General features: G+C 35.3%; 1 protein-coding gene across 4 annotated transcripts in view; it reads right to left on the bottom strand.

Annotated features, from left to right (window-relative positions):
* Positions 1 to 25,000, bottom strand: part of LOC106867691 (tumor protein p53-inducible protein 11) — a 546,722-nt gene that overhangs the window by 505,196 nt on the left and 16,526 nt on the right. The window contains exon 1 of one of the 4 annotated variants that reach the window (XR_016242640.1): positions 17,386 to 18,682. The exons of 1 other annotated variant lie outside the window; for it this stretch is intronic. Coding sequence is in view for 1 of the 3 variants with exons in the window: in XM_014912637.3 (XP_014768123.1) it covers positions 17,386 to 17,471 (86 nt within the window). In the remaining 2 variants the exon portion in view is untranslated. Of the gene's footprint in view, positions 1 to 17,385; positions 18,683 to 25,000 lie in introns of those variants that run through there. 2 more of the 4 variants (XR_016242642.1, XM_014912637.3) reach the window with 2 other exon arrangements.

Below are 25,000 nucleotides of genomic sequence, written 5' to 3'. Positions count from 1 at the left end.
CCTCAGTCAAATCGTCCAACCCATGCTAGCATGGAAAGCGGACATTAAACGATGATGATGATGATGATGATAATGATCTGTCTACCTTTCTATCTATCTATCTATCTATCTATATATGTGCGTGTGTGTGTGTCATTGGAGTAATAAGGACTTAACTAAACAATCTGTAGATGTACAGTTGCTTCTTAGCCACTAGACAATGGTCTGATAATGCAAAAATTACAATTGAATGTTGCATAACTTATAGAGATACGTTTCGGTACTAGTTTCACACTTAGTATATAAATGTTTGTCATTAATTGTTTAGTATCAATTTACACATGTTGCAGTTGAAAATATAGTTCTTCTTTTAATATTGATAATATCAGTGAGAACAGGTGACATACATGTTCATACTTGTATACTGTTAATTATGGATTCAACTGCCAAATTCCATGGATTACTTACCCTCTGCTAAAAACCAAACTTTCACTCAACTGACTTTGAGTGTGAAGGCTGCCGGATAAGTTTAAGATTCATTCTTTTACTACATGGAGAAATGTGGATTCAGAGTCATGAATGTGACCTGTCTAAGAAGGACAGTATGAGTTCAGCCTAACAGTTTATGAAAAGACCTTTGACTTAAGTGTGTGAACTCTGCATGGTGCAGAGTGCATGAGTGAGTGAGTCAGAGAGGGAGAGAAAGAGAGAGATGGAGAGAAGAGGAGAAGGGGAGGGGGAGAGAAGAGGAGGGACAGAAGGACTGGGGGAGCGAGAGAGAGAAACCGTATAGAACAGTAGAAACTGAATTAAATGTGAGAGAGAGAGAATGAGAGAGAGAGAGAATGAGAGAGAGAGAGAGAGAATGAGAGAGAGAGAGAAAGCGACTGAAACAGAGTGGGTGAGAGAGTGAGAGAGAGAGAGAAAAACCATCTAGAAGAGTAGAAAGGGAATTAATTCTGAGACTGTTTACCTCTGAACAATTCCTTCTCTAGGAATGATAAAGAATACTCCATCCATAATACTGTAAAATAGTTAAGCGTGTGTGTGTGTGGGTGGGGTGGGGTGGGGGTGAGAGTGTCCATGAAATCTAAGTTGCAATAATCTTTTCTACTCTAGGCACAATTTTTGTGGAGGGGGCCAGACAATTAGCTCAACCTCAGTACACAACTAGTGCTTAATTTATCGATCCCAAAAGGATGAAAGGCAAAGTTGACCTCAGCTGAATTTGAACTCAGAAGATAAAGACAGACAAAATACAACTAAACATTTTGCTGGGGGTGCTGATATTTCTGCTAGCTTGCCGCCTTATCTAAGTTGCATAATATGTTATGACTTACAAAGTGGTGAGCTGGCTAATTCGTTAGCACACTGGGCAAAATACCTAGTGGTATTTCATCTGTCTTTACGTACTAAGTTCAAATACCATCAAGGTGTATGTTCTTATTCATCTTTTCGGAGTCAATAAAAATAAGTACCTGTTGAATACTGGGATCAATGTAATCGACTTATGTCCTCCCCCAACCCCCGGAATTGCTGGCCTTGTGCCAAAATTTGAGACCAATATGTTATGACTGACGTAACACACTGTCTTCTTATGAAATAAATACCAGTGATATGCTGCGGATTGATGCAATTGATTAGTTTCTTCTGTTCTATAGACGTTAATTTTAAACTAACTGCTAATAAAGAGAAGAATTGAATGGGAGAAATAGACATTATTGGATGAAAATACAGCACAAAATGAATTTGAGATCACAATCTTTAAAAATCTGATAACATTAAGATATACGTACATACATACTTATATACATACAAACACACACACGTTTATACATACAAGCAAATATAAATATATATATATATATATACATATGCGTGTATATCATCATCATCATCATCATTGTTTAACGTCCGCTTTCCATGCTAGCATGGGTTGGACGATTTGACTGAGGACTGGTGAAACCGGATGGCAACACCAGGCTCCAGTCTGATTTGGCAGAGTTTCTACAGCTGGATGCCCTTCCTAATGCCAACCACTCAGAGAGTGTAGTGGGTGCTTTTACGTGTCACCCGCACGAAAACGGCCAGGCTCGAAATGGTGTCTTTTATGTGCCACTCGCACAAGCCAGTCCAGGGGCACTGGCAACGATCTCGCTCGAAAATCCTACGGGAGCCAGTCAGGCGGTACTGGCAACGGCCACGCTCAAAATGGTGCATCTCATGTGCCACCCGCACAAGAACCAGTCCAGGGGCACTGGCAACGATCTTACTTGGCTTGCCGGGTCTTCTCACGCACAGCACATTTCCAAAGGTCTCGGTCAGTAGTCATCGCCTCGGTGAGGCCCAATGTACGACTGTCTTGCCTCACCACCTCAGCCCAGGTCTTCCTGGGCCTACCTCTTCCACGGGTTCCCTCTACTGTTAGGGTGTGGCACTTTTCACGCAGCTATCCTCATCCATTCTCACCACATGTCCATACCAGCGCAATCGTCTCTCTTGCACGCCACAACTGATGCTTCTAATGTTCAGCTTTTCTCTCAAGATACTTACACTCTGACGGGTATTCACATTGACATTACACATCCAACGGAGCATACTGGCTTCATTCCTTGCGAGTTTACGTATGTCCTCAGCAGTTACAGCCCATGTTTCACTGCTATGTAGCATGGTTGTTCGTACGCATGCGTCATACATATATATATATATATACATATATATACATACATATATATACATACATACATACATATATATATATATATATATATATATATATATATATATATATATATATATATATAAATATATATATATATATATATATGTATATATATCATCATCATCATCATCATCGTTTAACGTCTGCTTTCCATGCTAGCATGGGTCGGACGATATATATATATATATATATATATATATATATATGTATATATATGTATATATGTATATATATATATATATATATATATATATATATATATATATATATATATATATATATATATATATAATATGGTAAAAATTCAATATTAATTAATATCAATTTAATACCAGGAAACTAGCACATTAAAAGAATCAGAAGGTTCTTGAAAAAATTTTTTCGAGATCCTAAAAAGATTATAGTACTTGTGTATATAAGATTGACCAGTGACCGGTCTGTCAAAATGCTAGAAGAAGTTCACATAAAATATTCTCAAATACGGATTCAGCGGAGCAAAAACAGGCGGGCTAGACCAGTGAAAATTGTACATACCTCGATTCAGTGAAAATTGTACATACCTCGATTATCTACAGACCATAGTTTCAAAATCAACACTATAGTTTTTTGAAACTATAGTCTGCAGATAATCGAGGTATGTACAATTTTCACTGGTCTAGCCCGCCTGTTTTTGCTCTGCTGAATCCGTATATATATATATATATATATATATATATATATATATATATATATATATATATATATATATATATATATGTATATATATATATATATATATATATATATATATCTATATATATATATATATACATATATATATATATATATATATATATACATATATATATATATATATATATATATATATATATATATATATATATATATATGTATGTATGCATACAATAGATACATACCTACATACATATATATATGTTCTATATATATTTGTGTGTTCAAGTGTGTGTATGTGTGTACTTGTGGGTGTTTGTGCATGCATGTCTGTATATGTCTAACATAGTACTATTAAGAAACATTTTTTATCACTGAAAAGCACCAAGTGAAAAGTACATTAGGGTTACTAGGCAACAGAGTGACTAGCTTTTACTATTGATTAAACCAGTTTCAGTTTAGTATCTTTATTGTTTTGAAGAGTTCTTTGTTTGGTGGTTTGTAGGGACTTAATAGTTCTCTGCTATTATTGGCAGTGGACACACATATGCACATGTATACACATGCATATTTATAATACATACATACATATATATATATATATATATATATATATATATATATATATATATATATATATATATATATATATATATATATATATATATATATGTATATATATATATAGTTGAAATTTACAGAAAAACAAAAGTTGAAGACAAGTGTATGAACAACAAGCAGGTGTATTAGTTTGACGCTCAGGAAAGTAAGTAAGTCTTTTACGTTTTGAGCCTATGCTCTTCAGCAGAAAGGTATATGAGGAAATAAACATAGAGAGAATAAAAAACATGTGGATTTAGCGATCAATCATGGCGACTGGTTGGGAAAAATAGTTAGACAGGAGAGCTAGAAAGAAGGGGAGATAATAATACATATATTATCTATCTATCTATCTATATATGCATATATATTTATGAGCATGTGTATATACACACATACACACATGCACTCACATTCACACACACATACACACCCATATATATATTCATCAGCATATATGTACACACATAAATATGTGTGTTCATGTATACATGTATGTACATATATGTATATGTACACACGCACACAGACACACACACACACACACACACACATATGTTTGTATTTGTAAGTACATTGATGTGATATGTCTAGTGCAATAGGGCTTACAAAATAGTTAAATGTACACTCCCTCACATATATATATACACACTCATATACTCATATACATTTTACACACATACATGTACCACATACTCACACACACACACACACACACACACACACACACACACACACACACACACACACACACAACTAAAAACGTACAGAACTGTAAAAATAAAACCTTATCAATTTCTGATGGACATTTGTGTCAATATGTTTTTGATAAGAATTCTAATTTCTCTGTTGAGATAACAGTTGTTAATGCTGGCATATCTGTCCAAATCAACATGGTATTGGCATCCTGGTTGGAATTAGAAAAAGGTAAAGGAAGAGAAAGCATGCAGGGCTCTAAAAGGACAGTGTTTGATCTCAAAGTACAATATTTTTATAATATGAAGCAGATGAGAGCTAACTCTCCATTCAGATTGTATAACAGCCTAACATAAACAAAAAGTATGATTCTCAAACCTGTCCCTTATTCCTCATCTCTAAGTCATTATAGACATTCAGATTTAAGGGTACATTTAGCCTCATTTTATCACTGATCTGTATCCTCAATTGTGAACCATGTTATGTTCATCTTGAATTGAGCTGTGATAAAAATGGGTTGGTAATGAGTTAAAGAATCTGCTTACTCTCAAAAACATGTCCTACTGACCACCTACAAAGCTCAGTTACTCAGAGTACACTTACTATTGTTTATATTTATATGACAATGTTGCAAGGCTTTGTATTGTGTCTATGAACATAAGGACCAGTGAGAAGAAGAAATATAAAGCTGCCTGATTCAGAAAGCAAAACAAATGAGTGCATTCTTTCAAGGAAAAGACAGGGATGATTTAGGAAATACATGACAATGGTAGCTTTTCTGCTGTGGATCACAAGTTTGGTGTCAATGAATGTACCAGTAATCCCATTTACAAAGTGCATAGAGATGATTTATTCATCGCAAATATTTTGGAATCAGACACCCGCCTACTATCTTTTACCCATTACTTGTTTCTGTCGTTAGACTGTGGCCATGCTGGGGCACCATCCTGGAGATTTTTAGTTGAATGAATTGATCTAAGTACTTTTATAAGCCTTGTACTTATTCTATCTGTCTCCTTTGCTGAACTGCTAAGTTATGAGGACAGAAGCAGACCAACGCTTGTTGTCAAGCAGTGGTTGAGGACAAACACAGATGGAAAGACACACACACACACACACACACACACACACACACACACACACACACACACACAAACCAACATACATATAAAAACTGTGGTGTACTTACTATGGCCAGATGCCCTCCCTACTACCAACCACTCAAAAGAACATACTGGGTGCTTTTTACATGGCACCAACATTAGTGAGGTTATCAGGCAGCTTGCAAATGTAAGATCCCTTTTAAATGTGCAGTACTACAGTAGAGGTGAAGGCAGTCTTACATTAGAAAAATCAGGACAGAAGAGAAAAGGTTCCTTAAACAAAACAAGACTAAGATTCACCACTTAATATTTTTTCTTAACAGACTTGGTATTGGAATTGATTTGTCTTGGAGTACTTTTATCATTTTATCTTTTATTTGTATCAGTCATTGAACTGTCACCATCTTGGGGCACTGCCATGGATGGGTTTTAGGCAAATGAAATGACTCCGGCATTTATTTTTTAAAGCCTGGTGCTTGTTCTCTTAGTCAATTTTGCGGAATGAAGCTGTAAAGAAGACTAAACCAGTTGTCAAGCAGTGGAGGGGGACACAAACAAACACAAAGACAAATAAACATTAATATACACACACACACACACACACACACACACGACTACCTATGACCCACTAGGTCACCTATAATTACCAGTACTGGGAAAGTCTGAGTTTCCTAGCAACAGAGTTTTGTTTCGTGGGTTTTATCTTTTTTCTGGTTATTTCACATGCTTTCAATGAATCTGACATTGAAATCACGCATAAATGGCTCCTTTCACTAGAAAAGGAAAGATTTGGCTGCTATTTCTTTCACACCCTGCTACCACGTAACAGGTATTTTAGGTCCTTTATCACAAATATCACAAATACCCTGTTACGTGGTAGCAGGGCGTGCTAGAAATAGCAGCCAAATCTTTGAAGGTGAGATACGTTGAATGTACTCAAAAGAAACCTATGGGAAAAAACTATTTCACACCGAGGATACGAACGGTTCTTTTATGAAATATTTACTGTATTTTTAAAGTCATTGTAAATTCATGATGCAATGTAGGCTGGCCACTTATACAGTGTAAGGACAAATTAAAAGATAATTTGAAATGCCCTCCTGCAAACCATCACTGTCCACATTGTGATTTCTCAGCTAGATCATGTGCTGGTTTAATAAGTCATGCTCATGCTCATATCCATATTGCTTTTGGAGGCCTGAGAATTCACATGAGAAGTCACCTGATGAAGTGAATGAATTGCAAACGTTGGTGATTAACAGTAATAGTAATATGAGTGCATTGTTGATTGTCTATTTGGTTAGATTTTCTTTGTCTTTGCACTGAACACTTATATGTCATCTTCAATGGGGAAGTCCTTCATACACACAAATATATATATAATTAAGATTCAGTTGGATTAGGTACTCAAGCTGAGCACCAAGTCCGTCCTGTATGGTCTGCACAGCTCGAAGTTAGGTGAATAAAAAGCAAATAAGTAACAAGGATGTCCAGGTATCAATGCATTACTCCCGTTTCAAGTGGCTTCATTTAACCGCTTGAAATGGCTGTAATGCACTGATACTTGGACATCCTTGTTACTTATTTGCTATATATGTATATATATATATATATATATATATATATATATATATATATATATATATATATATATATATTCTTTTACTGTTTTATTTGTTTCAGTCATTTGAGTGCAGCCATGCTGGAACACCACTTTTAGTCGAACAAAACAACCCCAGGACTTATTCTTTGTAAGCCCAGTACTTATTCTATCAGTTGCCAAGGGAGGGTGGGGGGGACAAACAAACACACACACACACACACACATGCATGCGCGCGCACACACACACACATGCATGCGCGCGCACACACACACACATATATGCAACGGGTTTCTTTTAGTTTCCGTCTACCAAATCCACTCACAAGGCTTTGGTTAGCCTGAGGCTATAGTAGAAGACACTTGCTCAAAGTGTCACACAGTGGGACTGAACCCCAGAACCATGTGATTAGGAAGCAAGCTTCTTAGCACACAGCCACATATGTATATATGTACATGTGTGTATGTGTGTGTGTGTGCGTGTGTGTGTTTGTGTGTACAATGGCCTTCTTTTAGTTTCCATCTACCAAATCCACTCACAAGATTTGGGTCAGCCTGGAGCTATAATAAAAGACATTTGACCAAGGTGCCATGCAAAGGGACTGAACCTGAAACCATGTGGCTTGGAAGCAAACCTCACACTACACACTGCACAGCTATACCTGCATTTATTGACTTTTTTTTAAATAAACAATATAACTGCTCCAAACACTTTTCTCTCTTTCACTTTATTCATATCAGAGAGATGAAAGAAAAGTTGGTTAAGGAATGCAAACTTAGATCAAAGACGTATGAAAGTAAACACTAGAAACTATCTATGTCTCACATACCATTTCTATTGTATTGAAACTAATTTTATGTAATGTGTGTACACAGCTTACTAGTTTTAATTTATATAAGTTATATATATCTGTAAACCTGGAGTTTCATTTATATATTTGTCGATATGTTTTTTTAATAGTTTCCAATGCAAATATCATAAATTTTTTTCATTTATTTCTGTTTCCTCAGGAGTGGCTGTGTGGTAAGTAGCTTGCTTACCAACCACATGGTTCCGGGTTCATTCCCACTGCATGGCACCTTGGGCAAGTGTCTTCTACTATAGCCTCGGGCCGACCAAATCCATAGGCGCAGGAGTGGCTGTGTGGCAAGTAGCTTGCTTACCAACCACATGGTTCCGGGTTCATTCCCACTGCATGGCACCTTGGGCAAGTGTCTTTTACTATAGCCTCGGGCCGACCAAAGCCTTGTGAGTGGATTTGGTAGACAGAAACTGAAAGAAGCCCGTTGTATATATGTTTATATGTTTGTGTATCTGTGTTTGTCCCCCCAGCATCGCTTGACAACCGATGGTGGTGTGTTTACGTCCCCATGACCTAGCGGTTTGGCAAAAGAGACCGATAGAATAAGTACTAGGCTTCCAAAGAATAAGTCCTGGGGTCGATTTGCTCGACTAAAGGCGGTGCTCCAGCATGGCCGCAGTTAAATGACTGAAACAAGTAAAAGCGAAAAGAGTAAAAGAGTATTATTGTTAAGAAAGCATGCATTTTTTTTTTGTTAGAAATTGTCTTCATCATTATCATCATTGTCACCATCGTTGTCATCGTCTTCATCATCATCATCATCATCGTTGTTATTGTCATTGTTGCTGTTCTTGTCTTTGTCACTGTCATTGCATAACTGGTAATTATTTCATCAACCCCAAAAGGTTGAAAGGCAAAATTGAACTTGGCGGTATTTGAGCCCAGAAAATAAGGACAGATAAAATGCCACTAAGCATTTTGTCTGGTGTGCTAATAATATTTCTAATTAATAATCATTCAACATCCATGTTCCATGCTGGCATAGGTTGGATAGTTTGAAAGGATGTGATAGGCTGAAGGACAGCATCATGCTTCAGCATCTACTTTGGCATGGCTTCTATGTCTGGATGCCTTTCCTAATGCCAACCACTTTAAAGTGTGTGTTGATTGCATTGTGAAGTTACCATGGAGTGTGCAAAACTTTGAATCCCAATGGGAAAATTTATGCTTTGAGATGAGGGGTAAAAGTATGAGAGAAGGGACCAGAGCAGAGTAGATTTCTTGCTGTAGATGAGCTATGTGATTATTTACATTTTAGAAGAGAGTACGGAATCAATTGGGTGAAGCTGGAAATCCATGAAAATATAAAAGTGATGAGATGTCAGAACGGGCCTTTAAGTTATATTTGTTAAAAATAAGTGAGACAGAGGGATAACTTTCCTTTACCAAAATCTACTCAGAAGGTATCAATTAATCTGAGCTTATGGTGCAAGGATTGAACCTGGAACTAAGTGGTAGCACTGCAAAATTACTATCCAAACAACTACGCTTGCATCCATTGATTGATACTTTCCAAGAGAACTAACTTGCTCAAATGTTTATTATTTGACTCCATGATACCTATCTTTTCTCTAATCCTTTATTTATTTTCCATTATACTATACAACATGGAGGCGTGTGGCTTAGTGGTTAGGGTGTTGGACTCAAGATTGTAAGATTATGGTTTCAATTCTTGCACTAGGCTGTGTGTTGTGTTCTTGAGCAAAACGCTTTATTTCATGTTGCTCCAGTTCACTTAGCTGGCAAAAATGAGTAATCCTGCAAAGGACTGGTGACCCATCCAGGTGGGAAATATATACTTCATGGAAACCAGGAAACTGGCCCTATGAGGCTATGACTTGGGAAGGAACTTTACTTTTTCCAGTAGACTATACAGAACATGTTTCTGAAATAGTCTGGCAATATTGCTGAAATTGCCACATACAGACATTCTGTTGGACTGGTTACATAGAAGCTTCAGAAGCAGAAACACAAATTCCTCATACATCAACTGCTTTTAAACATATTTATTCTTCTTAAGATAATAGTTTTTAGTAGAGAAGAATGCTACAGTCATTAGTTTAGAAACGATAAGTTAGAATTTAGTGTAGGAAACTGCATATTCAGGAAGACTGAAGATGGTTAAGAATTTTTTTTAAACAAGAAATCATGATGAAATGGAATTACAGTGACTATTTTTACTACCACTATGGTATTTAGTTAATGATATCTACAAGTACAAGATAAATATAATGGGCATAAGATTCATTGGTGCAGAAATTTGAAATTAAATATTAGTGTACTGTGCATTTCCCAGACTAGTTTGGCAATGTTACCAGATTTGCTCCAGACATGTTATTTTCATGGTTATATTCAAGAAGTTACTAATTTTACACAATATTAAAAGGTTTAGGAGAGAAAAAATAAATACTTATGTCAAGCGCATTTAATCACATTTATCATCTCACATACACACACACATATAAAAACTATGTAGTTAAGAAGTTCACTGTGAGGTTAGAAATTTTTGCTTCCTAACTGCATGGTTCAGTCCCACAGTGTGGAGGCTTGGGCAAGTGATTTCTGCTAGATTCTTGGAACAACGTAAGCTTTTTGGATAGATTTGGTAGAAGAAATTGAAACTGAAAAAACCCTATATATATATATATATATATATATATATACAGAGAGAGAGAGAGAAACAGAGAGTTTACAATTCAAAGGAAAAATCTAGGGAATAATTACAAGGTAGCTAAATGTTGCTTAAGTGTCTCAGGATTTAAATCCAGGATAGTAAATCGCATTTAGTAGAAAATAGGAAAATTGAAAAGAAGACAAACTCCCAGGATGTTGTTGAACCATTTATATCTTGAATTCTTCTACATAAGTTTTGAAGGATGCACTCCAAAATGTCCGAAAGGATAAATTATAATCAGCAATACATCAATCTCATCAGGAAAGATATAAATAAAGGACTTTCTATTTCTGTTAACATGTTTGTTTGATGAGTTTGTTATTTATATCCTTCCTGATGAGATTGATGCATTGCTGACCAAAATTTATCCTGGTGGACATTTTGGAGTGCATCCGCTGAAACATATGTAGAAGAATTCAAGATATAAATGGTTTAACAACATTTCGAGAGTTTGTCTTCTTGTTCACTTTTCCTATATATATATATATATATATATATATATATAAATGTATGTATGTATGCATATATACATACATGCATACATACATACATATATATATTTTTATATGTATATAGTTAATCAAATATGTCCTATGAAAATAAAGTGTACTGGATTTCAGATTAGTGCTCTTGATATGTCTAAAACCTTAAAGGTATTTAGAGATTCAGTTAGAGCGATAATATATTAGAGAGTAAAAGTAGAGATAAGTCCATAATATAAACAATATTGTATTAATAAATAAATATATAAAATATAACTATGATCATTTAAAAAAGTTTTGAGAGATCTTATGATTGTTTCCTGAATATACTACCTTTCAAAATGAAATCCAAATTTATACCAATATAGATCTATACCAATAACTTTTTAAACAACACTTTTATCATATGATTTTAAATAGCATTTCTGTCATTCGATTTACTACACTGAAATTCATCCTTTTCTCTTACAAGTGGATATACTTCCTAATAATAATAATTATCAACCTTGGATTCCGAAAGGTAGTATATTCATGAAACGATCGTAAGATCCCCCTCAGACAGAGAAGCAGGAAATATTAAATGCTGAAGCATATGCAACAGAGGAGATAAAGGAGTATCAAATTCCCTGAGCACTATACACATATTACATAGTATACAATATCGTGAGGTTGTTGAGGTTGTTGATTGAAGATATTGTACTGTTTGTCAAGTCGCAACAAGGACCTCAAACAGACAGTACTTTACGCAATATGCGTGCAGTTCCAAGTAATGCCAATTTTTGCAATACATTTAGATTGTAGGATATTTCTAAGGCATTCAGATGTTTTTTCAGGTTGGGTTGTATTGAACCCAATGCTCCGATGACAATAGGGATAACCTTTATGTTTGACTCTTGTAGCAACCACATCTTAGCGATCTCAATTCTCAGGTTTTCATATTTATCAACTTTTTCTCTTTCTTTCATGGTGGTGTGTTGATCTCCTGGCACTGCTACGCTGATTATTAGGCACTCTTGTTTGTCCCCACTAAAGATTCCAATATCCAGCCTTCAGTGCTCTAACACTTTGTCTTGGAAGTCAAACTCTCAGAGAAATTTTGCCTTCCCCTTTTTGTCCATTATCTTTTCTGGTGTAGGTTGGTACCAAGCACCCGTAACCTTATATCCATACTTATGGCATAGTAGCCAGTGAAGGTTTTAGACTACTTTGTCATGCTTACACTTGTACTCTCTCTACACAAGCACTAACAATGTGAGTCACACTTTCGACCCTCGCATTTGTGTGGTATATTTTCTTTTTTACTGAGTTGGTATTCAATGCCTGGTCTTGGGCCATGATGATTAGGCTTTCAGCATTCTTTTTTAGGTTACCCTTGTTGAGCAACCTCCAGGATGTTTCCTGGTCTTTAATTTGTTGTTTTCACGGCAGAACTGACCATGTAATTCCATAAGGAGTAGGGTTCCTTCTCTCTTGTTGGCTGTTCTTGTTTGGAATTCATGAGCATTCTCAAGTCCATTTGTGTTAACTCCTTCTGCACTAGCAGGATACTGTAGCAGGTCTTCTTTGTCGTTTACCAAATATTCTGTCATATTACTATTATTATTATTATTATTATTATTATTATTATTATTATTATTATTATTATTATCATCATTATTATTATTACTATTATTTATTTATTTATTTATTTATTTTCTCCTTATTAGTGTACTTTTATTTTATAGCTCACAATATTTACACACACATACATACATACATACATACATACATACATACATACATATGCATAAAGCAAACATAGTTGAGTCTAAGAACCCCATCTGGCATTTAAATTATCAACTCTTCCAGAAAAATGGATAAAAGATAAAGCTGACCTTGGTGTAGCTACTTTAATAATAATAATAATGATAATAATAATAATAACAAGAAGAAGAAGAAGAAGAGGAAGGAGATGAAGAAGAAGAAGAAGAAGAAGAAGAAGAAGAAGAAGAAGAAGAAGAAGAAGAAGAAGAAGAAGAAACCATAAATGATAACAACAATAATAACAAATTGCCCTGATGCAGTACCAGGCAGTGGCTCTCATGGCTTCTGATCTTAATTGATTGGAAGTGTTATCATGTACATTGTTTTGTCTTGGTATAAAAGATGAGCTACAGCAAATATTTGAGGTTGATTTTGCCTTTCATCCTTTCAGGGTCGATAAATTAAGTACCAGTTGCGTACTGGGGTTGATCTAATTGACTGGCCCTCTCCCCACCAAAATTTCAGGACTTGTGCCTATAGTAGAAAAGTATATTGTGACAGTTACAGAATATAGAAAGATGGGTGAAACCGATGACTATATAATCCAACCAAAATATCTCAGTTACGCAAACATAAACAGAATTATTATTTAGCCTTAAAATACATCATACATAATCAGAGAACCCTCTTGATTTAGTGTTAAGGAACGTTTTTCTCGTATACTTTTATTCTTTTACTTGTTTCAGTCATTTGACGGTGGCCGTGCTGGAGCATCACCCTTTAGTCGAAGAAATTGACCCCTGGACTTACTTCCTGTAAGCCTGGTGCTTATTCTATCAGTCTCTTCTGCTGGACAGCTAAGTTAAAGGGACGCAATCACACCAACATCGGTTGTCAAGCTATGGTGGTGGTGGGGGGGACAAACACAGACACATTCATATGAGTGTGTGTGTGTGTGTGTGTGTCTTTTAGCTTTTGTTTACTTATACACATCAACAAATGAGCCAATTGAACAACTCTGTGTGGTTGTTCAATTTGCTAGAAATAACAGCCAAATCTCTCTCATACTATGCTCTTGTTAGTATTAAGGAGAAGGAAAAAATAGAATTAATATTTTTGATTTTGTTCGGCTCTATGAATTAATTTTGTTTTAATGCTATCATCCATTACTTGATACAAGAAAAAAGAAATTAGAAAATCCTGACCAAAACAGAGAAATTGTAACTTAACAAAAATATAGAAAGAGAAAGAAAAGGTTGTATTTGAAAGCCAGAAGTTGTTTTTTAGTTGAGGTGTAATTTTATAATTAAAACAAATTCAAAATTTAAATTTTGGAACATAAAACTTAACATGTTATCTGGTGTATGGCCGAATTCAAATGGGTAGAAAACCTAAAACAAATGTGTGTATGTGTGTGGTTGGGCCCTTAATAGCGAGGGGGTCAATTTCATTTCAATTGTAGAAAGGAATTCAAAGGAATTCAGCCGCTCCCTCTCACTCTCTCTCTTTCTTTCTCCCTTCTTTTCTTCACCCAAGACAGCAGCTCCACCAAAGAGATGAGCTGTGCAAAGGTAATATTTTATAAACACTAGCTCACTAGCTAGGAAAATAATAATAATAATAATAACAATGATGATGACGCTGATGCTGATGCTGATGCTGATGATGATTTTTCTTTTATTTGTAGGAAGGTGCATCTTGTGGGAAGCATTACAAGAATGATTTACAATTAGTGTGAGAATTTACCTAAAATATGAGGGGAAGAAAGAGAATGGAGTGGGGGAAGAGATAAAAAAAAGGTTACTAAATTTGTGAAAACATAGCTGAAGTAGTTTTTCCTGATATAGAACCTCCCTCCCCACCCCAGTTAGGGCCAATCAGAGAGCCCCACTGATCCAAGACTATTCTGATCAGAAAGGACACAAACTCTTGTCCAGTTGTCGTTCTCCAGTATACAAGCACAAGCCTGGAGTAGTTCCAGACAAATACATTGAAAAAATCTTGGCAGTTACAAACATACAGAAAATAGTAGCACTTAGCACTGTCTTCATATCACATAGAGTACTGTTAGTACAATAGCAAAGCAGAACCAACACAAAATGCTACATATACCTAAGTCCTTCAGAGCTGTACTTGGCAGCACAGTAAAATTCCATAATAATGATAATAATAATAATAATAATAATAATAATAATAATAATAATAATAATAATAATAAACCTTTCTACTGAAGGCACAAGGCCTTGAATTTTGGGGGAAGGGGGCTAGTCAATTACATCAACCTCAGTGTTTCACTGGTACTTAATTTATCAGCCCTGCAAGGATGAAAGACAAAGTCGGACCCGGCTGAATTTGAACTCAGAACGTAAAGACTAACGAAATGTCGCTTAACATTTTGTCTGGCGTGCTAACAATTCTACCAACTCATCATGGGAACTGTTCATATCCTTAAAAAATATTGTCTATGTAATCCCCAAAACATTTTAATCTGTATACAATATCAAAATACTTTTAAATGTACATAATAGTAAACGCCTTTTACTGTAATCTTAACAACACATTATCATCTTATAATCAAATTACTTTTTGAACAAACTCCTAATTTTCTTATGTTTCCATGGATATTCTCTAGAACAATAATTTGTGCAAAACCAAAATTATGGTACCCTAGTCATAACACCAACTTGAACTAACTTGTTGTCTCTTAAGGCCTCCAGGTGAGACTTGGAGTCAACTTGCACAGACGCAAAGCAAAAGCCAAACATATGATGATGATAATAATAATAATAATGATAATAATAATAATAGGACATTAGGTGTGTCTTGCCAAGTGACTGTAACAAACGTGCAGATTAAATAATAATAATAATAATAATAATGGTGATGATGATGATGATGATGATGATGATGATGATGATGATGATGATGATGATGACGACAATAATGGTTTTTCATATTTCCTAAAATAATGTCATCTGGAACTCATTAAAACAATTCTTTTAAGTGTTATAGAAGGGAAATCCCATCATTGACTCATCAGTGTTTGATGTCCAACAGATGTTATAGAAGTATGTCAGTGACCAGGTCACAAAAGTGCGACAAAACTTTTCAGCATATGATATCAGTTGCACTGTTAAAATGTATACAAAATGTGAATGCAGCTGTTTATGTGTGTTCTTCGACTGTCAAAAATAACGACTTGATAATGATACGAAAGCAATACCTAATTCCTGATAAATATTTGCATTGAAATAAAGTGGTAAGCTGGCAGAATTGTTAGTATACTGTGCGAAATGCTTAGTGGCATTTCATCCATCTTCATGTTCTGAGATCAAATTCTGCTGGAGTTGAAATCACTTTCATTCTTTTAGCGTACCAGTTGAGTACTGGGTCAATATAATTGACTTCCTCACAGCCCCGTATTTTGCTGGCCTTGTGCCAGAATTTGAAATCAATATTTGCATTGGAGTAGACTATGGTAAACAAAACAAGAAACCTATGAAAAGTAGACCTGTTTGATGTTTTTTGTAGTTATTGTAGGTTAATATCACGTTAAAACATGCCATAGCCATTTTGTATGTTTATGATTATCTAGGAATACACTATCTTATATGTTCACTTTTGAAAGATGAGGAGTATAGGCGTAGGAGTGGTTGTGTGGTAAGTAGCTTGCTTACGAACTTCATGGTTCTGGGTTCAGTCCCATTGCATGGCACTTTGGGCAAGTGTCTTCTACTATAGACTCGGGCCGACCAAAGCCTTGTGAGTGGATTTGGTAGACGGAAACTGAAAGAAGCCCGTCATATGCATGTATATATATATATATATATATATATATATATATATATATGTATATATATATGTGTGCATATATGTTTTTGTGTCTGTGTTTGTCCACCCAACATCGCTTGACAACCAATGCTAGTGTGTTTACGTCCTCCGTAACTTAGCAGTTCGGCAAAAGAGACCGATAGAATAAGTACTAGGCTTACAAAGAATAAGTCTTGGGGGCGGTGCTCCAGCATGGCCACAGTCAAATGACTGAAACAAGTAAAAGAGTAAAAGAGTAAAAGAGTGTGTGATTTGAGAGAGACTGGGCTGCTATTTCCAGCGTGTTGAGTAATCTTGTTTCTTATTTTTATTTTTCATTTAGTTAAATCTTTCTCAGGTTAAGTTACAACACACTAAAAACAAACAAACAAACCATCTTCCCATCCCACAAAAAAATCTAATATTTTCGAAGCTACTTACAATTTTAAAGAATTTCCTTTTTTTTCATTCTCATTTCCAAGAGGTGTACTAGATTTGTCCCTTCCAAAAACTTGGTCCATTGCCATTTTACTTCACTGATTTCTTTGTAACTTGTAGTAGAATCACAGTTATAGAGTTCATAGTTTAAGAAGCCATGTGTGTCTTTGACCAAATATTTATCATGGAGCTGCTAGATTATAGCCTGATTATAGGTATATTGACGCAAGTAGATATATTTATACATACATACAACCCCCACACATGTGTGAGTGTGTGTTTATATGTATGTATATATATGTGTGTGTGTGGGTGTGTGTGCGTGTGTGTGTGTGTGTGTGTGTGCTTGTATATATATATATATGTGTGTGTCTATGAATGTATTTATGTATGTACGTATATATGTGTGTGTGTGTGTATGTATATGTAAATGTATATGTGTCCGTGTATCTCTGTGAAAGTTTATGAAATGTGTTTAAAAGTGTATAAGTATATAAGTGTATGTGTGTATATATATATATATATATGATTGGATAGGTATATATGTGTGTGTATAGGTATTTGGAATCTGTATGTTTATGACAGAGTATTTGAATTCACGATGATAAATATGTATATAAATGGCTCTGTACATGAGGGGACATACATATCCATGACTGCATGTGTTTGTATGAATTTCGTTTATATGTATGAATATGTGTATGCAATTTATGTATGAATATACATATGTGTATATCTATTGACTGAGTGTGTGTATGTGCATGTGTATGTGCATGTGTATGTGTATTTATGCAAGTTTCTATATGGGTATATGTATATATACCTATGTGTATGTGTGTATATATCTATGTATATTTTCACATATATGTGTCTATATATGTATATGTCGATATTTATGTATATGTAAGTGTGTATGTATATGTGTATATATATGTGTATGTGTGTGTATGCGTGTGTTGTTTGTATGTATGTGTGTGTATATATGTATGTATATCTGTGTGCGTCTGGTGTATGTATGTATGTTTCAGTGTGTGTATATATATCTACATATATCTGTGTATGTGTGTGAGGTGTGTATGTATGTATATATATATATATGTGTGTGTGTATATATATGTATGGATACTTGTGTGTGTGTGGGTGTATGTATGTATGTATGTATGTATGTATGTATGTATGTATGTGTGTATATGTATGTATATTTGTGTGTATGAGAAAATGTGTATGTTGAGTGGAAGAATATTGTTTCACTTGTTGCCTAGGTGATACCAGAGGTCAGAATGAGATCACAGCTGTGTTTGCCTGTGTAGAATCTGTATTTTATGTAATAAGCCAGCAGAAGAAGAAGAGGAAAAAGAAGAAAAAGAAGAAGAAGAAGAAGAAGAAGAAGGAGAAGAAAATGGAGAAAGAGAAGAAGAAGAAGAAGAAGGAGAAGGAGAAGGAGAAGAAGAAGAAGAAGGAGAAGGAGAAGAAGAAGGAGAAGAAGAAGAAGGAGTAGAAGAAGAAGAAGAAGAAGAAGAAGAAGAAGGAGTAGAAGAAGAAGAAGGAGAGGAAGAAGAAGGAGAAGAAGAAGAAGGAGGAGAAGAAGAAGAAGAAGAAGAAGAAGAAGAAGAAGAAGAAGAAGAAGAAGTCTACAGAATTGGTAACTAGGAAGACGATTTTTCAGGGTAGAAGGCACTGTAAGAAAGGAAAAGTGTAAGCTGTGATGGCAGTGGTAGCAGTAGTGGTAGTGAGTAGGATGCTGATAAACAGAGCTGGTGCTGGAATCAAATGAGGCAGCGATAATGGTAAGGAGGAGGAGGAGGGGAGATATAGACAAGGGATGAGATAAAATGGTAAAATAAATAAATAAATAAATAAATAAATAAGTAAAAAAGCAAAAGTTTTTATTTTATCTGATCAACGTATTTGGATAGAAAATAATTTTAATTTGTTTTACTTTAAAACATTCTGTCTAACTGCCTGTGTCAGTTGCTGTCTCTGTTTTTATGTATTTATTGGTCGGTCTGTCTGTCTGCTTTCTCGCCTGTCTGTCTGCTTGCCTGTCTGCCTGTTTGTCTGTCTGTCTATCTATCTATCTATCTATCTATCTATCTATCTATCTATCTATCTATCTGTGTGTCTGTCTGTGTGTATGTGTGTGTGTGTGTGTGTGTCTGTCTGTCTGTCTGTCTGAATGCCTGTCTGTCTATGTCTAATATATCTGTCGCTGTCTCTATTTTTATGTTTCTTTCTATCTATCTATCTATCTATCTATCTATTTGTCAAGCAATCTAGCTGTCTATCTATCTGTCTGTCTGTCTGTCTGTCTCTCTATCTGCGTGCACGTGGAGTGTGTATTTAGAGAGAGAGAAAGAGAGAGAGGGGGGGAGATTCCTTCTAAACCAATTTTTGACACTGAGTTACATATGGATACTTAATATATTCTAATATACCCTATTTTAACGTGTACAAGGAACCCTTTTTTGTCAAAAATTAGGTTACAAAGTATAGGAGTTTCTTATATATGGATAGTATTTTAATCCCTTACAAAAAATTTTTTCCAAATTTTAAGCCCTCAAAATTAGGGAGTTCCTTATACATGTTAAAATATGGTAATGTCATCATCATCACCATCATCACCATCACCACCATCATCATCATCATCATCAGATATCTGTTTTTCTAAGCTTGTGTGGCTTGGATTGATTCATGGGATTCAGCAAGCTGCAGGGTTAGGGTTAGGGTTAGGGTTAGTGACATCTTTTGCATTGCCTGTATGGCTGGATGACCTTCTTAATGCCAACCACTTTATTGTGTGCACTAGTTGATTTCCTTGCGTCACTGGCATTAGCATAGTAATGGATTTAGCTGCTCATTTGTATTAAGCTCACAGTAAGCCCAGAGAGATGATTGCCTACAATTAACACTGGGGTTTGTCACCTATCCCTTGCTACTTAATTACTAGTTAAAGGAATGAGCAAAAAGACATTGAGTCTGTCTTCTCATAAAAATATGTTTTAATAGGATAGCTCCTATTATAACAATGCCCTTGCAGCAAATGGATTTAAAGAGAATTTCACTTACAATACTCGCAACAAGGACCAGCCAAAAACAATGCTGATGCACTGTAATTTGGTTCACATCCCCTTTCTCCATTAGTGTGAAGTCCTGCATATTAAAGCTGTCCTTAAGTTAGTTAATAAGCATTTTCCTTCCAGATACAGGGATAGAAAGCTTTTCAATAGACACAAACTTCAATTCCTATGGTTGTTAATTTAAAGGTAATACAGAAAATTAGGAAAAGCATGAATATCACACAATTTCATCTTCCTCTCCAATAAATTGTATCATTACTAATAAAGAAACAGCCTCTAATTTTTATTATTGTTTAACCCCAGGTCTACACTGACTAAGCAAGCAGATTAAAAGGTGTTCCAGCCATAACCATTTCCCTTTTCCTTCAGCTGTTTTTGTGTCTGGGACAACAATAATGAATAACATATTTTTAAGATGGTACAGTGATATTCAAAGGACTTGTGGCTGCTATTTCTAGCAGGTTGAGTGACCATGTATCAGTCAATAATATTTTTCTTTCTAATTTTGGCACAAGGCCAGCAATTTTGAAAGGAAGGGCAAGTCATTAGCATTTACTCCAGTACTTGAGTGGTACTTTGTTTTATCAACCCAGAAAGGGTGAACAACAAAGTTGACCTTGTCAGAATTTGAACTCAGAATATAGTGAGTTTGAAGAATTACCACTAAGAATTTTTGTCAGATATGCTAGCAATTCTTCTATTTCATCACCTTTAAAGCACCAATAATATTAAGAAGTAGTAAATTTCAGTAATTATAGTTTTCAACACCACAAAGCTAAAGTCAATAATCATAGGGTCTAAAATCAGAACATAGAGGAATGAAACTAAATATTATTGTACAATTAGTCCAGCACTCAACCATTTTTAACAACATACCAGCTTTACAATGAAGAATATTATTAGAAGAATTTCAAAAGAAATTGGCAAAGTACAGGTGTGTCAATATGTTATCAGATTACACAGCTCAGACGGAATTATATTAATCTTCAGCCAGGCATATAATGAAACATTATATAATAAGTCAACAGAGTCAGTACATACATACATACATACATACATACATACATACATACATACATGCATACATACATATACATACACATACATGCAAACACACATGCAAACACACACACATATACATACATAAATACATATATGTATATATACACATATATATTCTATATATATATATATATATATATATATATATATATATATATATATATATATATACACACACACACATAGATATATACATATACATACATACATACATACATATATTTATATACACACACACTCACACACATACACACTCACACACACATATATATACATATATACATACACATACACATATATACATTCATATATATATATATATGCATGCATGTATGTATACATGTATGTATGTATGTATATGAATAATTGTGTGCATTTGTGTATGTGTGTGCATAAGCTTATAGATATATGCATGCTATTATGTTCATGAAGCATGTAATAAATGATAGTACAATTAATGAGATTAGTCAGTATATGTGTGTATGTATATGTGTGTGCTTGTATATAGTATGTAGGTGGGTATGCAAGCACAATGTATCTACGTCTCTGTGCGTGTATGTATGCTTATGTCTATACATATGTAAATGGATGCTGCATAGCGAAATGGTTAAAAAGTTCACTTGCCGATCATGTGGTTCAGGGTTCAATTCCACTCTGTGAATTCCATCTGTCTTACACCCATTGGTATACTTACAAAATCAGAAGACAGCCCAGCATCCATGTCAATCAGAAACATTTTTGCATGCTCAGAATTGCAGATGCATAGAATAAACTACCAGCATCTGTTATCACCTGTCTGCTTAATTGCAAGATTGTGAAGGGAAGCATTTTGTTTTGTTCATGATCCTTTAAATGTTTAGGTACTCTCTTTTACTTGTTTCAGTCATTTGTCTGCGGGCATGCTGGAGAACCGCCTTTAGTCGAGCAAATCGACCCCGGGACTTATTCTTTGTAAGCCTAGTACTTATTGTATCGGTCTCTTTTGCCGAACCGCTAAGTTACGGGGACATAAACACACCAGCATCAGTTGTCAAGCAATGCTAGGGGGATAAACACAGATGCACAAACACACACACACATATATATATGTATATACATATATACGAAGGGCTTCTTTCAGTTTCCGTCTACCAAATGCACTCACAAGGCTTTGGTCGGCCTAAGGCTATAGTAGAAGGCACTTGGCCAAGATGCCACGCAGTGGGACTGAACCCGGAACCATGTGGTTGGTAAGCAAGCTACTTACCACACAGCCACTCCTGCTAACTTTTATTTTATTGTCCCAGATATTGTGATCATTTGTAGTGTATGAATTAAGGAGTTGCATTCTCTCCACAAGAACTCAAGGTCAGCCATACTTTGATCCAGATAGGTTGGTCTATATATTGCTGCTCCAATAATAATTAGATATGAAGCTGAAAGTGTGTCTCTATGTATGTACGAGTGTATGTATGCATGGTTGTATATATGTATATATGTATGAATGAATAAATGTATGTATGTATGTATGTATGTATGTATGTATGTGTATTTATGTATGTATGTATCCATGTATGTATGTATATTTATATCTCTGCCTGCATGTATATCTATATGGATGTATGCATATGTGTATGTGTGCACATTCTTTTATTCTTTTATTTGTTTCAGTCATTTGACTCTGGCCATGCTGGAGCACTGTACATATACATAATTTTTTGTGTTTTTGTATACATGTATGTTTATAAAACACATAATCAAATTTTGCATAATAAGATCATTTCAGAGATCCAGGGATACCAGCTCTCTCACCTTAATTATCAACTCCAAAAGATATCGCTGTGTGGGTAAGATGTTTGTTTCTTAACCAGAGCTCAACTGGTACTTATTTTAATGACCTTGAAAGGACGAAAGGCAAAGTCTACCTCGGCAGAATTTGTGCTCAGAATGTAAAGATGGATAAAATGCTGCTAAGCATCTTGCCCAGTGTGCTAATGATTCTGTTAGCTTGCCGCCTTTCTTTGTGTATATATTAAGACAATATAAGTACTATAGTAACCAAATTACTCTACCCTTCTAATATATATATATATATATATATATATATGACTCAGCAAGCCAAGTGAGACCATGCGTGAGAAGACCCTGCAAGCCAAGTGAAACCAAAATCCAAGGCCTCTGCCAGGGATGTAGCCAGCCCACTTATGCGTAACATTCCTTCTTTGGACAATAAACTCTGCTTGCGAAGATTTGTTGAGGCAAGTGAAATCAAAATCGAACTAAATTTGATGACTGGCACCCATGCCAACGTCTTCATTGAACACTAAACTCAGCTTGCGAAGACCTGTTGGGGCAAGCAAAAGCGAAATCATGATGGCACTTGTACCAGTAGATCACTAAGAGCACCATCCGAGTGTGATCGTTGCCAGAGCACCAGCTGTCTGGCTTTCGTGCTTGTGGCACATAAATAGCACCATTTGAGCATGACCGTTACCAGTGTCGCCTTCCTGGCACTTGTGCCAGTGGCATGTGAAAAGACATTCGAGCGAGTTCATTGCCAGTACCGCTGGACTGGCCCTTGTGCAGGTGGCACTTAAAATACACCATTTCGAACATGGCCGTTGCCAGTACCTCCTGACTGGCCTTTGTGCCAGTGGCACGTAAAAGCACCCATTACACTCTTGGAGTGGTTGGCGTAAGGAAGGGCATCCAGCTGTAGAAACTCTGCCAAATCAGATTGGAGCCTGGTGTAGCCATCTGGTTCACCAGTCCTCAGTCAAATCGTCCAACCCATGCTAGCATGGAAAGCCAACGTTAAACGATGATGATGATGATATATATATATATATATATATATATATAGATATATATATATATATATATACATATATTAAGATAGTTATATGTGCTATATTAATCTTATACACATGATAAAATAATAAAATATTTCTCATTAGTGATAAGGAAGATTAGCTATAATGATTATAAGGATTAGTTATTTATCAGCTGTAATGGAGAATCATTAAAGAATCTTCATTATATCTAATAAAGTGATTGCTTTGTAGTCATGAAATGCCAAGTCATCATTAGTAGAATATAACAGAATATGATTATAATCTAAGGGGGTCTAGCCATGACCATTCCATCATTTTTCAGACATTATTATTTCTCTTACTTTTAAGATGGTATGGTATGTGATTTGAAGTAGATTCAGCTGTTATTTTCTGCAGGTCAAGCAAGTACATAGAACCCTCCCTTTTTAGACAGCAACACATTATTTGAAGATGTAGCTGCTATTTCAAGCAGGTCCGCTACTGCAATAGAGACACGCTTATTGTCACTTGTTATTGTCGTTGATGCTGTTGTTACTGTTATTTAGCCACAGGTCAACAATGATTGATGAGACCTAATGATTGATGAGACCTATGACCAAAGGCATTTCAATTATAGCTATTTCACACTACTCTAGTCTACTTAGCTGGAAATCAATAATAACTGAC

The sequence above is a fragment of the Octopus bimaculoides genome, chromosome 7, assembly GCF_046866305.1.
Source record: "Octopus bimaculoides isolate indiv1 chromosome 7, ASM4686630v1, whole genome shotgun sequence".
Taxonomy (NCBI): Eukaryota; Metazoa; Mollusca; class Cephalopoda; order Octopoda; family Octopodidae; genus Octopus; species Octopus bimaculoides.
The sequence above is the reverse complement of the archived record's forward strand: the minus strand, read 5'-3'. Positions and strand labels throughout refer to the sequence as shown.